The 20,270-nt window shown below is 40.6% G+C and overlaps 1 protein-coding gene across 6 annotated transcripts in view; it reads right to left on the bottom strand.

Annotated features, from left to right (window-relative positions):
* LOC119651276 (PDZ and LIM domain protein Zasp) overlaps window positions 1-20,270 on the bottom strand; it is a 284,905-nt gene that overhangs the window by 13,076 nt on the left and 251,559 nt on the right. For 2 of the 6 annotated variants that reach the window (XM_038054783.1, XM_038054809.1), the window contains exons 11-12: window positions 15,488-15,677; window positions 15,175-15,219 (exon numbers count right to left, since the gene is read on the bottom strand). In XM_038054783.1, the coding sequence (XP_037910711.1) occupies window positions 15,175-15,219; window positions 15,488-15,677 (235 nt within the window). The remainder of the gene's footprint in view (window positions 1-15,174; window positions 15,220-15,487; window positions 15,678-20,270) is intronic. The other 4 variants (XM_038054792.1, XM_038054819.1, XM_038054801.1 and 1 more) reach the window with 2 other exon arrangements.

A 20,270-nucleotide genomic window follows, 5' to 3' on the forward strand; every position in this document is an offset into this window, starting at 1 on the left:
TTGGAATGGCCGGCACGCTCTCCCGATCTGTCCCCTTGTGTTTTTTTCCTATGGGGTTTTTTAGAAATCCCGTGTTTATGTGAACCGTCCAAGAACCCTACAAGATTTGAAGACCAACATCCAAGAAGAAATTGCCAACATAACACCTGCTATGCTAAAAAGAGTCATGACAAACGCCAGAAATCGGTTTACACAATGTATGGAGAATGGGGAACGTCACCTAACAGATTTGATCTTCAAAACAATGTAAATAAAAACTTTAGACATATACCTACATTATACAAAATAAATAAATATTTTCCGGTGCATACAATAGTTTTTATTGAGCTTTGAAAAAAGGAAGTTATGCTGCCGCACCCTGTACAAGGCATCAAATATTTTCAACCAGAGAAACACAATTTTTCTGATTGATATTTCAGCTCAAAACCTTGAAGTAATCCAGTTAGAGGTTTCATAGTTTACAAAAACTTTAGTTAAAAATGTAACTTAACATAGTTAAGTTAAGTCATTTCATTGGAAAGTGAAGAGTGCTATGCAAATGCTACAACGAAATTGATATTGCTACAATACTGAAAAGAATAGAATTGGTATGTTAAGGAAGATTTTGTTTGTAGTTATTTTGTTTTTCCTCTGAATTATAATACCTATAAAGAACATCGTAATTTTTAGTAGGCTTATTATTTATGAATAAGCAAATGATTAGCGAAAGCTTGATTGACGAAGGTACGTTCATTTCCGCTCCGGCTCCTCCTTCCACATCAACACCCCCAGATCATTTTGGAATAAAGTGTGGAGTCTCTTCTCTTCCTGCTCTCAATGATTTCCCTTTTTGGCAGCGTGTACAGTGGATAGCTATCATCAGAGCGAATACTCGAAAGTTTCAAACTGTCATCAAACCAGATCGATGTCGTGCCCTCCAATGGTACAATAACAAATGAAGAACTTCGCTGGTGGGCAGGTCAGGTAAGTGTGATGATGAGAAAATGGAAGCGGGGAAGTAGTAGTCGATAGATCACCCTTTGAGAAATGGATTGTGCCACGTAATGGAGGTTCACTATCTCAGAATGGTCGGCGAGCGGGTCGCCCTAGTACTACGTATCGTGGAACCCGTCATCAAAATGATTTTAGCTTCGGAATTTAGATTTATTTTGGAAGTTATGATTTGGCGGAAAGTATGATATAAATATCATCACATCCATAGCTAACTCTGTAAAGAGTTGCGTTCTGGCATTAGTATTTTTCTACACATGCCCAGGAGTTAATTTTAGGGTGTAAATCAGTAACATAGGACCAATTTCTTTTCAAATAAAGACGAAAATGGTATTGAGTCCTTTTCTGGAAGATATGCCCTTGACCATTTTCTCTTGTGCGAAACACGGAATAGAGGTTCTTTTCTGGTTTGAAAAAGCCCTTATTTTTGTCAATCCGTAGATCCGATATTTTTGCTTAAAATTTCAAGAAACCTGAACTGACAAGCGTAGTTTAGAGATATATTTTTGTGGTTTTCGCTATTCTAGGAAGAGAACATAAGGGAAACATAAAAAATATAATATTTAATAAATGTGAAAACCAATTCTGTTTTCAAAAATAATTAGGATGTTAGACTCACTAAAGTTATATTCTATAGTAAAAATGTGATGTTTTTCTTGAAAATACTCCAAATCGAAATTTACTGATTACAAAAATATTTCGAAATAATTTCATAGAAAAAATTTCAGACAAAAAAATGCACACACTTAAATTTTAAACTGTTATTCATGTAGTTGTTTAGTATGTATATCGTCTAAGTATATACAAAATATTTGAAGGAAAAATCAATTGAATTCCGAAATACCGATTTATTGTTCCAATTATGGCTATGTAATCATTTTCATTTTGAACTATGAAAATTAGGCTACAATTCATAATAGTTTTATACAATGATGAATCAAATTTCCGTGGTTTTAATAGGATAAATATTAAAAATGTGAATTATTATCCACAAACATTTATAGGATAATGTTGAAATTCTAATTTTATGAAGGGCATGTTTAGTAATCAAGAAAAACAATACAAATTAACAATTTTCTCAAAGGACTCCATTTACTACTCCACCGTCTACTCTCCTCTTCATCTTGCGTTATTCATTCAGGACTTTTCCATTTCATTCTTCATTTTTTTGAAGAGACATTTCTTGAAAGACTCTTTTCTAGTAGGCTATGGTCAAGGAAAAATAAAAGATGTTTAATGAAAGGGTAATTTAAAATTTTCTCACTATCCACACGAGTCAACACATGCCATTAGTATAATATCAAGGTCAATATTTTTCTTCGTTTTTCAATAAGAGTTACACAATCATGGACTATACATATTCATTTATAGGATATGTATGAAGGAATCTTTTTGTAAAAAAACATTATATTTGTTCCATTCGAAGCAAAACCGTCGTCCCTCATCATCCATAGGTTTTTTCTTCAGTCTTATGTGTACTACAATGAGCCCTCTTTTTCATGAAAATATAGTTTTCCTTTAATTGGTTTGGACAAATTTCCGAAAATTTTAGATATTTTGGACTTCGAAACTGTTTCAAAACGCTCGCTATAGATATTTATTTTATTCGGTGAATTCCCCTTACTATCCTGGCTTTAAATTTTATTTATAACACAAGAATATCCACATGTTGATCTAGATAGTTGAAATTACTCCAAATTTAAAGAGTATATTTCAACAGGCTCACAAACATCTCAATAAACAAAGTCGAAAACCATGATTTATGACTGTAGGCAATATTGCTTTAGTAATTACTGAATTGCAAGCACTCTCTCTTATTAAAATATGAATTTCATATAAATACTCAAAAAAATGGATGAATAACCACACAACTAGTGCACAAAATGAAATGGATTAAATGAAACCTTATGACCTCGAAATGAACGCACCGAAAGCTATGTACAAATATGAACGAGGCTATACATCTACCCTAGTACAAAGCGACAAAGTTTTCCAACTGATGAAAGTGGGGGAAGGACAGAACACAGAAATATATGTCAAGCAATGCATTTATAACATATGCGCATACATTATTGGAAAAAGTCCGACTTATTTATTTCGCATGAATTTCAAAACTGTCACCAGTTGTGCTACAGTGCACAGCAGTGAACCCTTCTGATTCAAAGCATTGGACAACTTTCATGCCTTCACATATACATTATAAAACTATGCAAGCTCCGCAGTTTACGCTACATGGATATGCGTTTCGTACACATTTCATTCCACAGGATATTATTTATCAAAATCAGAAATGGAATTGAAAAATTTCAAAACTGGAGAAATCAATGCCAAAATAAATCGATGCAACAAACTTCACTAAAGTTGAACTTTCGTTGGTATTGGAGGAAATTCTTTTGCCCTAGTTTGCCCAGATGTATTCTGCTGGATATTCGACATTAGTTAAAGTATTCGAATAGGTAACATACGTTTGAATGGCATGAAATGCATGACAGTATTGGAGATTCCCATCTTTACAGATGAAGGAAAAGAGGGGGAGGAAATTGCAAGAGTTGAATAAATTTCAAAACAATTTAATCAAGGCTTCTATCAACAGTTCGACCCGTGAGTTCGCACGGACCAGTCGTGTTTTCTTGTAAGTTGAAAGTTGAAAGTAGTAATATTTGAAGTAGTAGTAGTTTCGCTTTTTGTTACATTTTGGTATTGTAGTAGTAGTGTAGTACCATAGCAATTAGAAGCTTTTGTAGTGATAGACTGTGTGTTGCGTTTCGACACTATGTCGAAGCGCAATGTGGACGTAAGGTCCGTATCCCCCCAGGAGGTGGATCCTTGCAAAAAGATCCACCCTGCTGGGGAACCTGACGACCCCTCCTCACCACCGAGCAGCCCCGCAGCTGCTTCGATAGAATGCTGTTCCGAGTCGGACAGCGATTCTGAATTGAAAATGGCCGACCTCGAGCGCCGGCTGTCCCAAATCTCAGAAACCAACAAGAGACTAATGATCCACAACCTCCGGCTCATGTCTCTTCTTGGAATTGACGGGCCCGGGATCCTCGATAACGAGGAAACATTCACCAATCTGGCCAGCAAAATGGCCGACTACCGAAATTTTTGTGCCGGCAAATACGGCAACCAACTCATGCACACACACAACGAAGCGGAGACAATGACCCGCTCGCATCAGCTAACACCACTACCATTATCATTAGAAGAAACAGAAACTCAAATCCTCTCCGACTCACCATCTCAACCACACATCAATGCAATAAACGAACAGCAATCAAGCCAACAACTAATGACACACACACCGATTCAGCAAGAACCAACCTTCAACACTTCAACCATACAACGAATAACTCTACATCCAGCAACTACTCCCAACATTGATCTCTCCAGAACTCAACAACCGATTACCAATACTAACACAATCAATCCATCTCAACCACAAGTTCATCCAAATACAGTAATCCGCGATAAGAATAGTACACCTGCTTCTAAGGTAAGTCAGGAAAAATTTCCCCCCATAATTATCCGCGCCGATCCGACTAGTACAAGATCTGTTACAACTAAAATAATCAGTGCTTCCCCTAATGTCTCCCTCAAGAAAACCAGTATTCACTCCACACATGTGCTCGTCTCGAACCAAACGGAGTTCGAAACCACGAAAGCACTACTGAAAGAAGGGAATCATCCCTTCTTCACTTTCACACCAGCACATCAAAAGCCGGTAAATCTAGTTCTCCGGGGACTAGATTTCACCTACACATCTGATGAAGTTCTCGGCGAACTCCACCGGCTCGGTGTTTCAGACGCAGTTAGTGTTCGACCGTATGAGACGAGCTCATCGAGGCGAAACAACAAATCCCTCCACCTTTTCCTGGTTTCTTTCAAACCAGGCTTCCAGCAATCCACACTATCCAAGGCCAGGGCGATGTTCCATTGTCTTATTAATTTCGAACCCATACAATTCCACGAAATCGCCCAATGTCGCAATTGTCAGAGACTTGGGCACGCCGCATCTAACTGCAATTTACCTTACCGTTGCGTTAAATGCAACACTCCCCACGGTCCCCGACAATGCCCCAAGACTGCCAACCAAAATCCTACATGTATAAATTGTGGCTCCAATACACATCCGGCGAGTTATCGCAACTGCCCGATGTTCGTACAAGCCCGTGCACGCCAAAATACAGCTCCTCAACCAAACAAGCCCTCTCCAATCCCTGCTCCCAGGACTTCTTCCCTCCACAACCCTAGACAATCTATCAATTCTATCCCACTACAAAGCCAGCCACTCTCTTATGCTTCCATAGCCAGAAACGCCACTCATCCTAGCAACTCCTTCAATTTGGATAGTGAAATCCTCTCACTATTCAATATGCCGACTCCTCAACTCGCCTCCCAACTCAACTCCTTCATTCCCACTTACCATTCCCTTTCCTCTCCTATGGAAAAACGCCTCGCTCTACTTTCCTTCCTGTGCCAAGTGTCTCCCAGCAATGTCCACTAAAGTGGTATTGCTCAACCCAAACTCCATTGTGAGCAGGCAAAAGAGACATGAACTCCTCAACTTCCATAACACCCATAATCCGCACTTCCTCCTCCTCACCGAAACAAGACTTAACTCGATCCACAGACTCTCCTTTCCCAACATCACTTCCTTCCGAACCGACCGTGCAAACCGCCCGGGCGGAGGTACAGCTATCCTAGTGTCCAATAACATAGACTCCAACCAAATTTTTATCCCGCCTTCCGTTACTCCTTCCATTGAAACTACGGTTATCTCTGTTACTTCCCGTTCCTCCATCACCTTTCTCGGCAGCCTATACTGCCCAAAACAAATCCTTGACCCAGCTGATCTCACCCAACTTGTTTATTTCCTCAGAGCCCTCCCAGAATCCCAAAATAAACAAGTCTTCCTCATACTAGGCGGTGACCTGAATGCCAAGCACAGTATTTGGTTCAATACTACCACCAACCCCAATGGCAACAGGCTAGCCAACTGGTATTCCCAAAATTCCCTCCCACTACAGTTAACCCTCCTCCCACCCAATCAACCTACCCACCACTCATCCAATTCCCATTCCTTCCTTGACCTATTCTTCGTGAGCAATAATCTCCTCACTCAGTCCCACTTCCCAACAGTTCCCTCCGACCTCCCAACTGTTCCTGGCCTCAGTGATCATGACGGTGTAGTTCTTGAGTTCTACATTAATGATCAATTCCCTAGAATCCAACCTAAAACCCTTCCAGATTATTCCAAAGCCAACTGGAATCTCGTCAACTACAGGTTAGCTGACAAACTTGCATCCATCTCTCTTCCCTCCTACCCTTCTGCAGAGTATTTAGACAATACAATATCCCAGATAACAGAAATCACCCAAGAGGTCTGCAACCAAACCATCCCAATACGTCCCCTAAACTACAACAATCTCATCACCCTCCCCACCCACATCCTCGACCTAATCAAACTCAAAACCACCCTCCGTCGCCAACTCCACCGCAACAGATACAATCCCCGCTTCAACTTCCTTAAAACCCGCATTGATTCCCTAACACATACCATCCGATCCGAAATCAGATCCCTCTACGCCGAACACCACACCGTCAAACTTTCAGGTATCTCCATTAATAACCAAACATGTAACCAACTCCGCCACACTTGTCCCCATCTCGCCAAATCTAAAGCTCCCACCACCCTTCCACCCAACACTTCTCCTAAAGACCATGCCGACCAATTGGCAAAAGCCTTCCTCACAGCTCATCGCACTACCCTCCATCTTTCAGACCCTTCTACCGAATCATCGGTTTCCCAACACCTCTCCGACCTTACGTCCAACTTCCCAGTTTACACCAGCCTACCAATTCCACCCCCAGGTCCCGCTCCTCACTTTTGCGACCCAATCCCATCCCTTTCCCAAGAATCCATCGAATCCATAATCCTTTCCCGTAAAAACAAAAAATCCACAGGTCCTGACAAAATCCCTACCATTATCCTTAAGAGGTGCGCCAAAACCCTAAGTCCTCTCCTTTCACAACTCTTCAACCACTGCTTTATCTTAGCACATTTCCCCACTCCTTGGAAACAAGCGCACATCGTCCCCATCCGGAAAAAACAAGAACCCTCATCCAATCCCAATAGCTATCGCCCAATTTCCTTACTCAACTCCCTTTCCAAGATCTTTGAAGTCGCCATCCACGACCTTCTACTTTCCCACATCTCCGACCACGATACCATCCCTAGCTTCCAATTTGCCAACAAGAAAGGCCATGGCACATCACACGCTCTCCTCGTCCTCAAATCCGACCTCTACAAAAACTTAAACAATAACATCCCCACCACCGCCTGTCTCCTAGACATTCAGAAGGCCTTCGATTCCGTATGGCACGAAGGCCTTATTTTCAAACTGTCCTTTATTTTTAAATTTCATCCTCACCTTTGTCGACTTATCCTTAGCTTCCTTTCCAACCGCCATTCCCAAGTTAGAGTTCTTGACTCCTTATCCGATTCCTACATTCCCCCCGCAGGCATCCCACAAGGCTCGGTCCTCTCGGCAACCCTCTTCTCACTTTACACTGCTGATATCCCTCTTCACTATTCCACCACAACTCCCTACACAGTTAATGCTCTTCAATATGCCGATGACCTAATTCTCTATACCCCATCTAGAAATATCCGTGCCGCCCAATCCCGTATAAACCACTCCATCCAATCCCTCAACTCCTACCTGATCTCCTGGAAACTCCTACTCAACCCGTCCAAATGCCATGCCATCGTCTTTCGAGGCAGGATAAAACTTACATTCAAAATGCGCTGCGATATCTCCGATCTCCTTATCAAAATTGGCCAAGATCCAATCCTCACCGTCACTTCCACAAAGTACCTCGGCATCCATCTAAACTCCCGTCTCTCTCCCATTCCTCACGTTAATTCGATCCTCTCCAACACTACAAGTGGTCTGAAATCCTTATGGCCCATCCTCAACTACAAGTCCTCTGTCCGTCCTGACGTTAAGCTCTACTGCTACAAGCTGCTAATACGTCCATTATTGACGTACGGCTTCGTAGCATGGTGCGATCTAACCTCACACCAAATGGAGCGCCTAAGAGCTAACGAAAGGAAGTTCCTCCGAATATCCCTAGGCCCTTCCCATCCCCGTTCCAACCAAGCCGTCTACAACCGGGTCAACTCGACCCGTTTAGACGTGTTCCTCATCAAATCCCTAATAAAGTTCCTTTACCAAGCCCTGAATCATGATAATAGCCTAGTCCGAGAGTCCATCTATTCACACATCAGTCCTACAGACCGCCCATTTAGAACCCATGTCCTCCCCTCCGACATGCTAAACCTTCACTCCTTAGGTCGCGTTTTTCGCAACGGTAAGCTAATGTATTACCATCGGCCCTACAATGAACATCGCTCTGACACTGTCTACTCCATCTCCCAATAGTTTTAACCCTCCCCTTACGCATCCTTCTCCCATCCCTTTACCGGTTCCGTTTTTTCTCATACATTCTCTATTTTATGGGGGGTTTTTCCTGACTTTCCCCCCACTAGCTTGTAAGCTTAGGTTAAGTTGTACTGTAAATTACCTTTATTATTAAGCTGTAGGTTAATTTCTAGATAAGACTAATGTCGTTAGAAATAAGTTCTAGTATTAAGTAATAGCCTTAAGCTGATCTTTGTAAATATGAAATGAATAAATTGAATGTGTTAAAAAATCAAGGCTTCTATCTATGCATTGGAAAATCGAATCTTTCCAAAATATGTTAAAATAAATAAATAATTGAAGGATTAAAAGGGCGACTCAAAATAAAAGGAGGGTCATTCTAACAATAGTAGGTTGCCTATTGCATGACAATGGCATACCTCACAGGACTAACGCCATGAAGTAACTCCTGGACTTGTTTGGAACGCTTTGATCCGCTCCCGCTTTCGCCTACCCTGACGCCTCAGATTGCCACCCGTTCACTGCCCTTACGGAGCTCATGGGTGAAAAAAAGCTTTCAACGGTGAAGGAGAGGAGCGAAGTAGACGAAAGAACCACAGGGAGATTTTTTGAGGCAGGCATCTACAAATTGATCCCCCGTATCAACATCTGTCAAAAAATAACCCGCGCATGTCAAAATGTAACCATGTTATTTTTTTCTTTTAATTAGTTTTTTTCGAAGCCTTTACAAATCGAATATATTTGCTGTTTGGAATCGCTCCGCGTGACCGAGTTAGTGAGAAGTATACACAAACGAGTTGGATAAAGCCAATGTTACTACATGGAGTGGAAAATTCTCGAAAATACTGTTGAAACTCAGTATATTTTATTCTCCATTAAACTACTTCTTCTTTTTCTTTAGTCTTTGTCCCGTTCACAAGCGGGGTCTGCCTTTTAGTCGTTTACCATGTTCAGACCAATTTTGGCAAGTGAATTCTCGTTAGCGCGAATTGCGTGACCATACCATCGCAACTTTTCTACGATCGGGGCAATCCCATAACGATCGCGGATATCCTCATTTCTAATGTGATCTAAACGTGTGACGCCGCTAGTCCAACGTAGCATCTTCGTCTCCATTACCGCAAGACGCCGTTCATTGTCTTTTATAGTCGGCCAACATTCAGAACCATAGAGAGCGACTGGACGGACGACATTGCGGTAAATTTTCGATTTGCGACGTTCGCTGATGCGCCGATCACAAAGAACACCAGTTGTGGAACGCCACTTCATCCAGGTTGCGCTAATGCGTGAAACAATTTCATAACGCAGTTCTCCATTGGCTGATAGCGTTGACCCGAGGTATTTAAATCGCTCAGTTCTGGGCAGATCACTGCCGCTAACAGTGATTGTGGCTGTTTCATGGGGATCGGTCGTCAAAAATTCAGTTTTGTTTAAATTCAATCTGAGACCGTGTTGCATGAGGCGATCATTCCATTTTTGGACAAGTTGCTCGAGATCAGTTTTGCTATCAGATGCTAGGAAAACATCATCTGCATAAAGCAGTGTGTAGGGCGCTGGACGTTGGATATCCCGTGTGACGGTATCCATAACAAGAACAAAGAGGAGTGGTGAGAGGGCGCTTCCATGATGAACACCAACAGAGACACGAAGCGGTTTTGATACACCCGCCATACTTCGAACTTTACTTTTCGGATCATGGTAGAGCAATTGAACCCAGCGCACGAGTTCTTCTGACACGAAGTGTTGTCGTAAAGCATACCAGATGAGCTCGTGTGGTACACGGTCAAACGCTTTTTCTAGATCCAGAAAGGTACTGTAAAGAGGGCGATGCTTCTCACGGTGTTTTTCTATGAGTAACCGCGCAGCGTGTATTCCGTCAGTACTTCCGCAGTTCTTGACAAATCCGGCTTGATTCACGGTTATTTCAACAATTTCGCGAATACGGTTGTCAAGAATGTGTTCAAAAATCTTCATGGTATGGGAAAGTAACCGGATCGGGCGGTAATTTGAACATTTCTTTTTCCATATTGGAACAGTGGTACTTTCTTGCCAGTCAGATGGTGTTCTTCCTTCCTGAATAACCCGGTTAAAGAATTCACTGAGCCACGGTGTTGGGTCCCAGCTCTTCGCTTTCCAGAGTTCAGATGCGATAATTAAACTACATATACATGCATATGTATATTTCACCATTTCAGTGTCCGGATGGCTCTAGTGGTAAGGGCGCTGGGCTGCCGTAGCGGAATGCCGCTATTCAAAATTTACTGGTGGCAGAGGGATTTGTTATCATGACTGGATGTCGGTTGCCAGTCGACTCAGGTCTGAATGAGTACCTGAGTCAAATCAGGGTAATAATCTCGGGAGAGCACATGGATGCAAAAGAGGAGGTAAGTTGCTTGCCAAGCAGTCCGGTCCGTCATTGAGTGGATCCGGACTCAGGACTCCCTGCATCCTCAACAGAAAATTTACTTCAGCCTAGTCTGAATATACCGACGAATTGCACTCCAATATAATTCATACTCATGTCGTATTTGCGATTATATATAAATAGAGCGATTACCACCTGTCGCCGCTTTCGGTCACGCTGCTCTCAGGGCAGAAATGAGGCAGCGTCGGATGAGTTGCTTCTGCGCTGGACGAAACCGCCAGTCAGATTTTTCAATAAATCGATGTTAATCTCGCTTTGACTAAGCTTAAATGACTTCGAGCTGTGCTCAGAAGCATTTGTTGCTCATTGGCGAAAAAGGAAACTATGAAGTAGTACGATAATCTGCGGAAGAAGAGCCCGAACTTCGAGTCCCCAAGGAAGAAATCGTACCCTCGATCGTGACTTCTGGCTCTAGTTGCTGATTCTAGCAAATTTACTCGAAACATAATATTAATGGAATCACAAGTTGCCAGACAAATTCGAGCTTTATCACCCTGAATGGATAAATAACATGTTTTCTGTTATCTGCATTTCAAAGTAGAGATTGGGTAGTATGACGTTGACAAGAGTATTGGAAAATTCGACAAGCAACATATTTTAGCAACCGCAGTACAAGACGTAGCCATATCGTGTGGTATTTTGCACGAAAATGCACTGCCGCAGGTAATCAACTGACTCGACAGAACTGAGATCAAATCATAGGGCCGGTTTAAGTCACAATCGTGAAGCCAACTTGTAAATCCAATTCGGGCTCTATGGAAAACTAACGTCATTATCTGGTTTTTAGGTAATCTGAAATGGTCGGAAAAGGGAATATTGTCTGGCGTCATCTGACAGAAAAGAAAAACAATATTTCCTTGTCTTCGTGTTACGTGTAGTAACCACCCTATTTATTTCAAGGAAGGTCGAACGGAAAGGAAATTTCATCATATACTCATCAAAGTTTCCCGGCTTACCTCAAATAAACAGCGAGACGACCCTTCCCGGGTTTATGATGTTGTAGGGAAAATGTCAGCCCTAGAATATCAGTCCGCTTCAATTAGTAGCAAGAAAATATGGTGTACAGAGTTTCTGCGGAAAATGCGGGAGTCTAAAATAATGTTACTACTACATGTACTACTGTTCTATCATAAACCTAGATGGTTTTTTATGAACTGCATGATTGGAGTATCTTCTCAATATTAGATTTGACTGGAGCCTAAAACCCATTACCGCTGCTGCTTGAGTGTAAGATAATAATATTTTCTCTATATAATACAGCGCAAACCTTTCTTTACATAGAGAATGTATTTCGAGGTGTCGATTTTTGCTTTCCTTATACTGACGACATTCATGACACCTTGAAAATGTCTAGCTTTGAGAGGACGCTCGTCTATCAACACTGCGAAATGCACCTTCGATGTAGGATATCATTTCACCAAGAGCGGATCTAAGGCCCTTTTCCAAAGAGGCAATGCAGTTTCGAAATTCTATAAGTTTAACACCATGATGGACATAGACCTTAGATATTGTAAATTTTTTTTCCGACAGCATTTGAAAGACGTTGTCATGATTGAAGCTCTATTGCATTAGTTACTTGCCGGCGCTAAAAAGACACAGAATAAGTCAGCATTCAAAAATCCGTGATGTTATTTGCTCATCCTAAGGGAAGGGATTCAGAACAAGAATTCTGACATATGATTGAGTCCGAGCAGTATCACAAAGGCAGTAACCTCCTTCTCATAAAGTTCGGCGAGATTCAGATCAAAGGCGGTTTTATACGACAAGAAACTGTAGACACTTCACAACAGCATAAAATTCTTCTATGGAGGTCAAAAACTCATTATCAAAGCCGACCATCAGCAGTGAAAGGCAACACCGCCGCCATCGATTACAAGGAAATTACAATTAAATTTCCTGTCAGAAAAACAAAATTGTCAGTCCCACATTCTATGCAACAAATTGCTTGCAGCTAATGGCATTATAGAACGCTGACACCCCTCTGTAAATTATATATTAAATACCCTGTCGCGTCCAGTACAATCAGATTACGTGAGTTTGGATATTGGTCACAGTAGCATCCTTAACGAAGTAACATATATCGGAAACTGGGGGCATTCCTACCAGATTACGCCACATACAAGCCGAGCTTCAAGATAAACTTTGCTACGGATTTTCCATCCAGGGCGTAGTGAAAGACCTAGGACGTGTTTCAAGGTTATGATAAAGTATTCTTCACCGATGGATCGAAGATGACCTGTGAAGTTGGTTCGGGAGGTTTTTCGGGAAGGAGGAGGGTTGGTCAGTGCATTCCAAGCGGTGGTACTGGTGATACTGAAAGATGTCCTTGGCCGGGGCATGCTTCAAGCTCCACTTGTAAAGTATGTAGCCATTCTGACCGACAGCCAATGGCCCCTTGTACACTTAGTGGCGACATGCTCTATACTGGTGAGCGAAGAAATTAACCCGCATGGATGAACTGGCCAGACGGGGCTCTGCCATTAACACTCACACTGGGTCAAATCTAGTCGCACTGCTTAACAGCCGCTGGCTTCAGATAGCGGAGGCTCACCACTTGCGACAAATCAAGTAGAATTTGACCCTGATATGTAATTGTATACATGTATTAATGCAAGATTTGTTTTAAATTTGGGGACACTGATGGGAGTCAATTTTGTATAGAAGGCATAACGCATATTACAAGGGAATATTAAAAAGTCATGAAGGTCAATAGGCAAAATCTGAATAAAAATAAGTCGTTCTGTGCAAACTGCATCAGTAAGTTCGGCTATCACTTTCTTTAAATACCTCCGTGTACTGTGTATGTCCGCCTATTCTATTTAATGCAAAACTAGCATTTTATATATTAAGGGTAAGTAATTTCCGACTAAAAAGGGGCGATTCGCCTATAATAATTTTGTTAATAACATTACCATTTTCACCAAATTTTCCAGTATCTGTATTGCGGTCCACATTCGTGATTCAAGCTGGATGTAAAGGGTAGTTTGCAGTAAATTTCCAAAATATATGATAGATTAACTTTATCTGAGGATTATTCCTTCAACAAGTGATGCTTTTGTAACCGCAGGCAATTATGGAAACTTTTCATTTGATATTGCACCTGGTTATATTCGATGAGAAAAATTTTGCACGCCCCATTTGCATGTATGTAGAACTCCCTTACACCCAACGTAGGGCAACGTTATTGACTGGACATCTACTCTCCCATCGAATTTTTTCCCACTAGGGCTCGTTATTTCTGAGAAAAGTGGGTAGATAGATAAGGAGATATATAAACAGACAGGCATGCAGGCAGATTGACAGTGACCCGATTCTGATAATGCTTTGTTAACATAAAAAGGACAAATTGATGATTCCAACTCGGCGTCTACAAATCACAGTGTTATCAGTCTTTGGGTTCAGTATTTAAACGAAAGAGTAGTCCGTTTGCCGATTCGAACCAGCAAACTCGCATAAATTGGAAAATCGTAAATAATCAATTTGATCTGTCACAAAAGAAATTTTTCAGTTGGAAGACTTTGACACTTTTGAAAATTAAACAGAAAACCGGATCCTTTCGAAATTATTTCGCGCTTAGTAAACAGAATCTAGCGATCTAGATCTTGATTTTCTCTGTAAAAACCCCGCAAAAATGCTAAGAATTTGACCCCGATGAATTGTATGAATTGATCTCACTTTACCGGATTACGCCTTGCACGGCAATTTTTCGAAATTGACATCTCTTCCAGCCCATCATTGAAAGAAAATCCCAAGCTTTCAATTAGCGTCAAAATCACAGTCTGTTATTTTTACACCAAAAAAATATTATCTTTTTCCTATTAGAGGGAGCTTTATTCGAGTTTCATTTATGAAACCGAAGTCAAGGATATCCTTAAAATCTGCATTTATTCGCCTGAATGAACTATTCAGATCACGACAAGCATAAGAATGATTCAAAAATTATGAATAAAATGCTCCCCAAGGTCAACTTTGATTAAGGCACAATTGTCGGAGATGAAAAGAGGCCACTTGCATTTTGTGATGGATGAATGAAAATGTCGGTCTTCGAGGTTATTGATTACAAAAAGCTGGTTAAAAAAATATTTATTCAGTTTCTTCTACTTTTTCATGGAAATGATGAAATGATTCTCAAAATAAAAGTTTTGTAAAAGAATAATCGAAAACGGCATATTCGGTTAGAGTTTAAAGCGTAATGAGTAAATTGCACGCATTTTCGCAACACAGCATTAAGCCTTAGCGGGCGCTAGCCTCTAGTTGTTGGTTTGTAATTTTTGCTAAATTTCGCTAAGTGTTTTTGGTCACAATTCGTACCTCTGTAAGTGTTAAACCCTGGTTTGTATGTGTTGAAGCGGCCTGCTTTTACGAACAACATCCAACATAGTTGCAAGAAGATTATGAATAGAAGAGAATGAGTTGAAGATTTAGTTTAAAGTGTAATTTTTATGTAAATTTGTTAAGATATTCTGTAATTGTGTAAGAACGTCCAGTGTATCTTTGAATCGAGCAAATGTGTTATTTTGTTACATTTAAACTTTGACCATCGAACCAAAAGACTGGAGCAATATATTTTTAATTTATTGAAATGAATGGTGTGCCAATTCGTTTTAGGATCAATCTTACTCACCTTGCGAATGTCCAGTCGTCCTTGGCAACGTAGCGTAAGGGTTGATTTGCGATTTCGGTTGGGATCTTGGCTGATCCCAACTTTGAACGCTAGTTGGTGGTGGATAAGTTGATGGCGATTGTGGTCCACGCATTGGTGGACTCATTGGACTAGAGTTGAAGGGTTTTGGTCCGCCATAGCCTGTGTTGAGCTGTGTAAGATAAAGTTTGTTTTTGTAGAAAATTGCGTAATATTATGCGGAAAAATGAATTACAAACTTGGAGCCACAATGAATTTCATTGCAAAAGTAAAAAAAAACCCTAGTAAATTTCGAAAAAGTATAATTTTGACGAAACAGTTAGTCACCACCGGAGTAACCTTGATACCCGCCGATAAAGTGATGGCCAGCTGTGGACAGTCCTGGAGAGGCTATATAGAAAACGGGGAACTGGCAATGCTTTGTCAATTTTTTTCTTAAGATACACAAGCTACATATATAATGATGTTTAAAACTTTTAAATTTTTTACGAAATACCCAGCAACAGACAGAATAAACTTTAGGACTATAACTTAATAAACACAGCAGAAAATTTTGAGTGGGAAGGATGTTGCAATATGGTAACATTTGCTTCTTCATTGAAGGTCGGCGGTCATTGCAGTGATGACCCAGCGGAAATTAAGAGAGCTGGGATTGCAAGCTTTGCCGTATCGGAAGTGCACAGCGGGGGAAGAGTACAGGAAACTCTTATCCTAGTCTCTGTCAACCCGACTGTTTGGGATTGGTCGCATTGTAGGACTTTACTGCTGACGAAGGCTTCGTATTGTACTCTCTTCCATTCGTTCTTTCTTACGCAAAGATTACAAAGGTTAGATACGCCTTGCATCCACTTTTTACTTGACTGTGAATCTTTTGCTGGGTGGGTGGTAATGGAGAGCCCGTTTTCTTATTTTTGTCCCTTTGTGGGTAATGAAAGTTAGGTCCTCTATATACCTACTGCAATTCCCTTTCTATTCCTATATTGTTATCGGAGACCTTTTGAATTGAAAAGCAAACAAATGTCATGCGCCAATTTCATTCTCCTCTTGAATCCGTACCACTTTCAAACAATTTTGACTTTCGCTTTTTAACTCAGTATTGAAGGTATCCTTTAGAAAGTAACATCATACGATTATAATGTGTCACAACTCGCACCTGTGCACTGCTTATAGAAGGTATCCTAATGACAGCGTTGCCACTCAATGTAAAATTAAACTGCAATTGCTAGAGGGGCAAATAATTGTCCGATATTTTTTGAATTTCCTAAATCAAATAGGTTGTAGAGAGCATTACCTTCATTGGCTAAAATTGTATCCCTAAGAAGCGTACATACTGTATTTCGGAAACCAACTTCCACTTCATCAGTATCCCCTCTTCGGAGGTGGCAGGTAGGAAATGTGGTTCTACAGTATTGGCAGTTATTGGCAGTCTAAGTGTAAGCTAGTAGTATTTCTATCGATTAAATTATTTTAAAAAATGAATACGTCAGTACCTACAAGTCCTCGTTAGAAAGCAATAAGTGGTTCCCAAAATATTGATATTTGCAAGCTTAATAAACATCACTACCGAATAGGAAAAGCAAGTTTTAATTATTTCAAGTTATTGGCAGTGCCTTCCATCCTTCCATCTTAACAAATTTAAGAAACTCACATGCCATATTTTGAACGAACTTCTTTTTTCTTCATTTCTTCTTTGACAATATACCTTGTCTAGGCTGTAATAAATTGATATGCTTCTAGAAGCAAGTGATAAACACGTAGAGAAAGAAGAAGGTAATAAAAGAGGTCAAATTTAGAGGTAAAGTGATTGAAATCTTGGGAGAAGTCGCTTTTGGTTCAGTAAGCAAAGAAGGAATCGTTAGATGCCTGTGAAAAGTTGAAAGCAGAATTTTATAATTAAATTCCAAGAAAGTGGGCAGGGGGACTTCTCCACGATTTTTTGGAAATATTTTCGTTTTCAGAGAACCCTCACAAAGAAAATGAAGGCCCGAGAGGATCAAATCAGATTTCTTTCCAATATACAAGAACTTCATCTTCTCAATTGATTAAAAATTATCCTTTCTTTATAAAAAGCAAATAACAATCGTTAATAATAGTGGCAGTAGTAACAGTAAGGAGGATCGAGTGCTTATACTATCTTCTTATGTGAAGAATTTTAACTGAATTCACACGAAGTGAATAACTACGGTCTGCTATAAATTTGTTAATAATAGTAGGATTTCCACTATACTTTCCAGTTTTTCGCGTTATGCTATTAATTATGTTGTTGTAAAATTTCCTACGGAAAATGTAGACGAAAGTAAAAAAAGCCATGATCGCGCATTCCCTGTAAATTATCTCGAAGTTAACATGTCAAATTTGGATGCAATGTCAAGGCATTATGTATAAGACACGTGAAATTTTGTACATGACATGAAAAGCTCTGCAAATCAAACAACTCATTGCAGCTGCACTTTGTTGCTGATTTATGGGCCCAGTCAATTTTCGCTACTTCCGTTTCTATCCTACCCGAGAAGAACGAGCAGGCCTGAAACTGCAATAGATTTATCTGAAGTCTCAATTCTGCTCAATTCTCTCAAGCTGGGCATATCTTCAGAATAGGAATTATTCAAGATGATACGTGTCCCTCCTGTAATGAGGAAGCGGAATCCACGGAGCATTTCCTATGTGACTGCCCCGCCTATGGACGCATAAGGCTACAGATCTTTGGTGCCGTTGTACTCCAGTTGCGACGGATAGCTACACATTCACCAACGGAAATCCTGCGATACGTTAACGAATCCGGAATAATTCGTTAGATGGGGGTGGCGAGTACAATGGTCCAACACGGCCTAAGTGCTCAGAAGCTATAACTTCTCCCACACCACACCCACAGTGAAAAGTGAATTCTAAATTTAAACGTGTATATAATACTTCCAGGTTGTTGGTTTTCGCTGCTAAAATATTTTTAATGCGGCTTTGCTTCAGAATAAACCGACTCGAATAAAGAGGAGCAGAGCCGAAAAGACGACCTTTTGCAGTGAAACCAGCATGTGTTATAATGTTCAGAATTTTTGGAATCAGCACTGGTAAAAGTAACCTTCCTTATACAAATGGTTTATCAAAACTTTCAGTTCAATAGTTTACGTATATATGTTATGGTATCATTTCACCTAATTCACATCGAACTTAATACTTGCTCCTACTCATGCTGTTTGATCATTGGTGGAATTCAGAGATGAGATTGAAAAGTGGATCATAATTAGGGTCGTTGGGTCGAGTTTGTTCCGCGTCAATGTTATCTTTGTGGTGCTATGTAGAAATAGCAACAGCGAACACCACTGTTACTCAAAAGTTGCAAGATCCCATCAACTAATGTCTTCATTGTGGACATCATGATTAAAAGGCAAAAGTAGGACTGGATAATCCACAGGTGACTGGAGACACTTGCTTGCGGATTATGACATGTAATCGAACCCACTAAACCGAGACATCCGGCATGTGGGCAGCCCTCGAACTACGTCTCGCAGAACGGTATTGGAATAGTTCAGGTCCCCCGGAAAGTCATAAGGGAGCTGAAGAAAATTACTAGGATTCGACTTTGTGTAGCAGCGCTTGACGCACTATGCTCCACATAGGGTTTATGGTAGCCATAGTGCGCAGCGTGCGATAATATTGAATATGCTGTATGGCGATCCCATTATTTCAAATAATTTTCACTAAATTTATTTAACTAGCAGAGCCTTGCAATCCTACCACGTTCGCATCGTACGAATTTTAATATATTTTGCGAAACTACCGACCAAATAATAAGGATAGCCGACTCAACAGCAGAAGAAGTGAGTGTAACGATGAAGATGTAAGGGTTCAATGCAAGGCTTTCGATGAGCAACAACTTCATTTGAAATCGGATGTCGAAGATGGCAAAGTAAGCTAAGAATTGTGAAAAAGTATCACTCTGAATGCGAGCTAACAGCAAAATATAGGTTATTGCAGTATATAAACTGCTTGGTATCACTCATGTACGGGATCATCTGTTGACACCTTCAAAGTATGACATATGTGATAAGAGATCCAAGTTTGACAAGTGATTTTACGAAGAACGACTCTGCGACTTCTTTATCCAGCAAAGGTTTAGTGTCGTTGGCGTATTTGTGCTGTCAACTTGGCCATTTTTTTTTGGATGCATCCGGAGTGAATTTGTGTATTGTTAACCGGATATATTTTTGATAGGAGCCTTCAATCAACTTCACTGTGCGCATCTACGAGTGCTCAGAAGAATCAAGAAGGCAGAAGGGGCGGGAGCCTTATCTGCTGAGTTAATATCAAGTAGACTAGAGGAGAACCTCCCCGTAATGGCACTGAGATACGGCGTGTTCACTGTGAGGTTTTGCACATTGACTAACAGCGGTCCTGAATAAAGCTGTTGGAACCGTCGGCGTGTGACACGAATAGTCTATTTAGCCATGGATTCGTGTGATGCAATCAAGTATCTGTACCGTGGTAGAAACATACTGGACTAAGAGTGGGCTTAAGTTGAGCGATAGTAAGACATGGTTGAGGCTCCTGCATCCTGGTTGAGTTATGGATGTCTGCGTTTGTTTTGGCGCTGTGGACTTATTACTAGACAAAGACCATTGTGATGATAATAAAAATGAAGCATCATTTCATGAAAAACGAAACAGAAAATAAAGAAGCAAAATGAGTTTACATGAATACCATAGGAATGAAAAGGAAACAAGAAGATCAATATGTGAAGGAGAGAAAAAGAAGAAAAACCCGCAAAGAT

The sequence above is a fragment of the Hermetia illucens genome, chromosome 1 (assembly GCF_905115235.1).
Source record: "Hermetia illucens chromosome 1, iHerIll2.2.curated.20191125, whole genome shotgun sequence".
NCBI classification, from domain to species: Eukaryota; Metazoa; Arthropoda; class Insecta; order Diptera; family Stratiomyidae; genus Hermetia; species Hermetia illucens.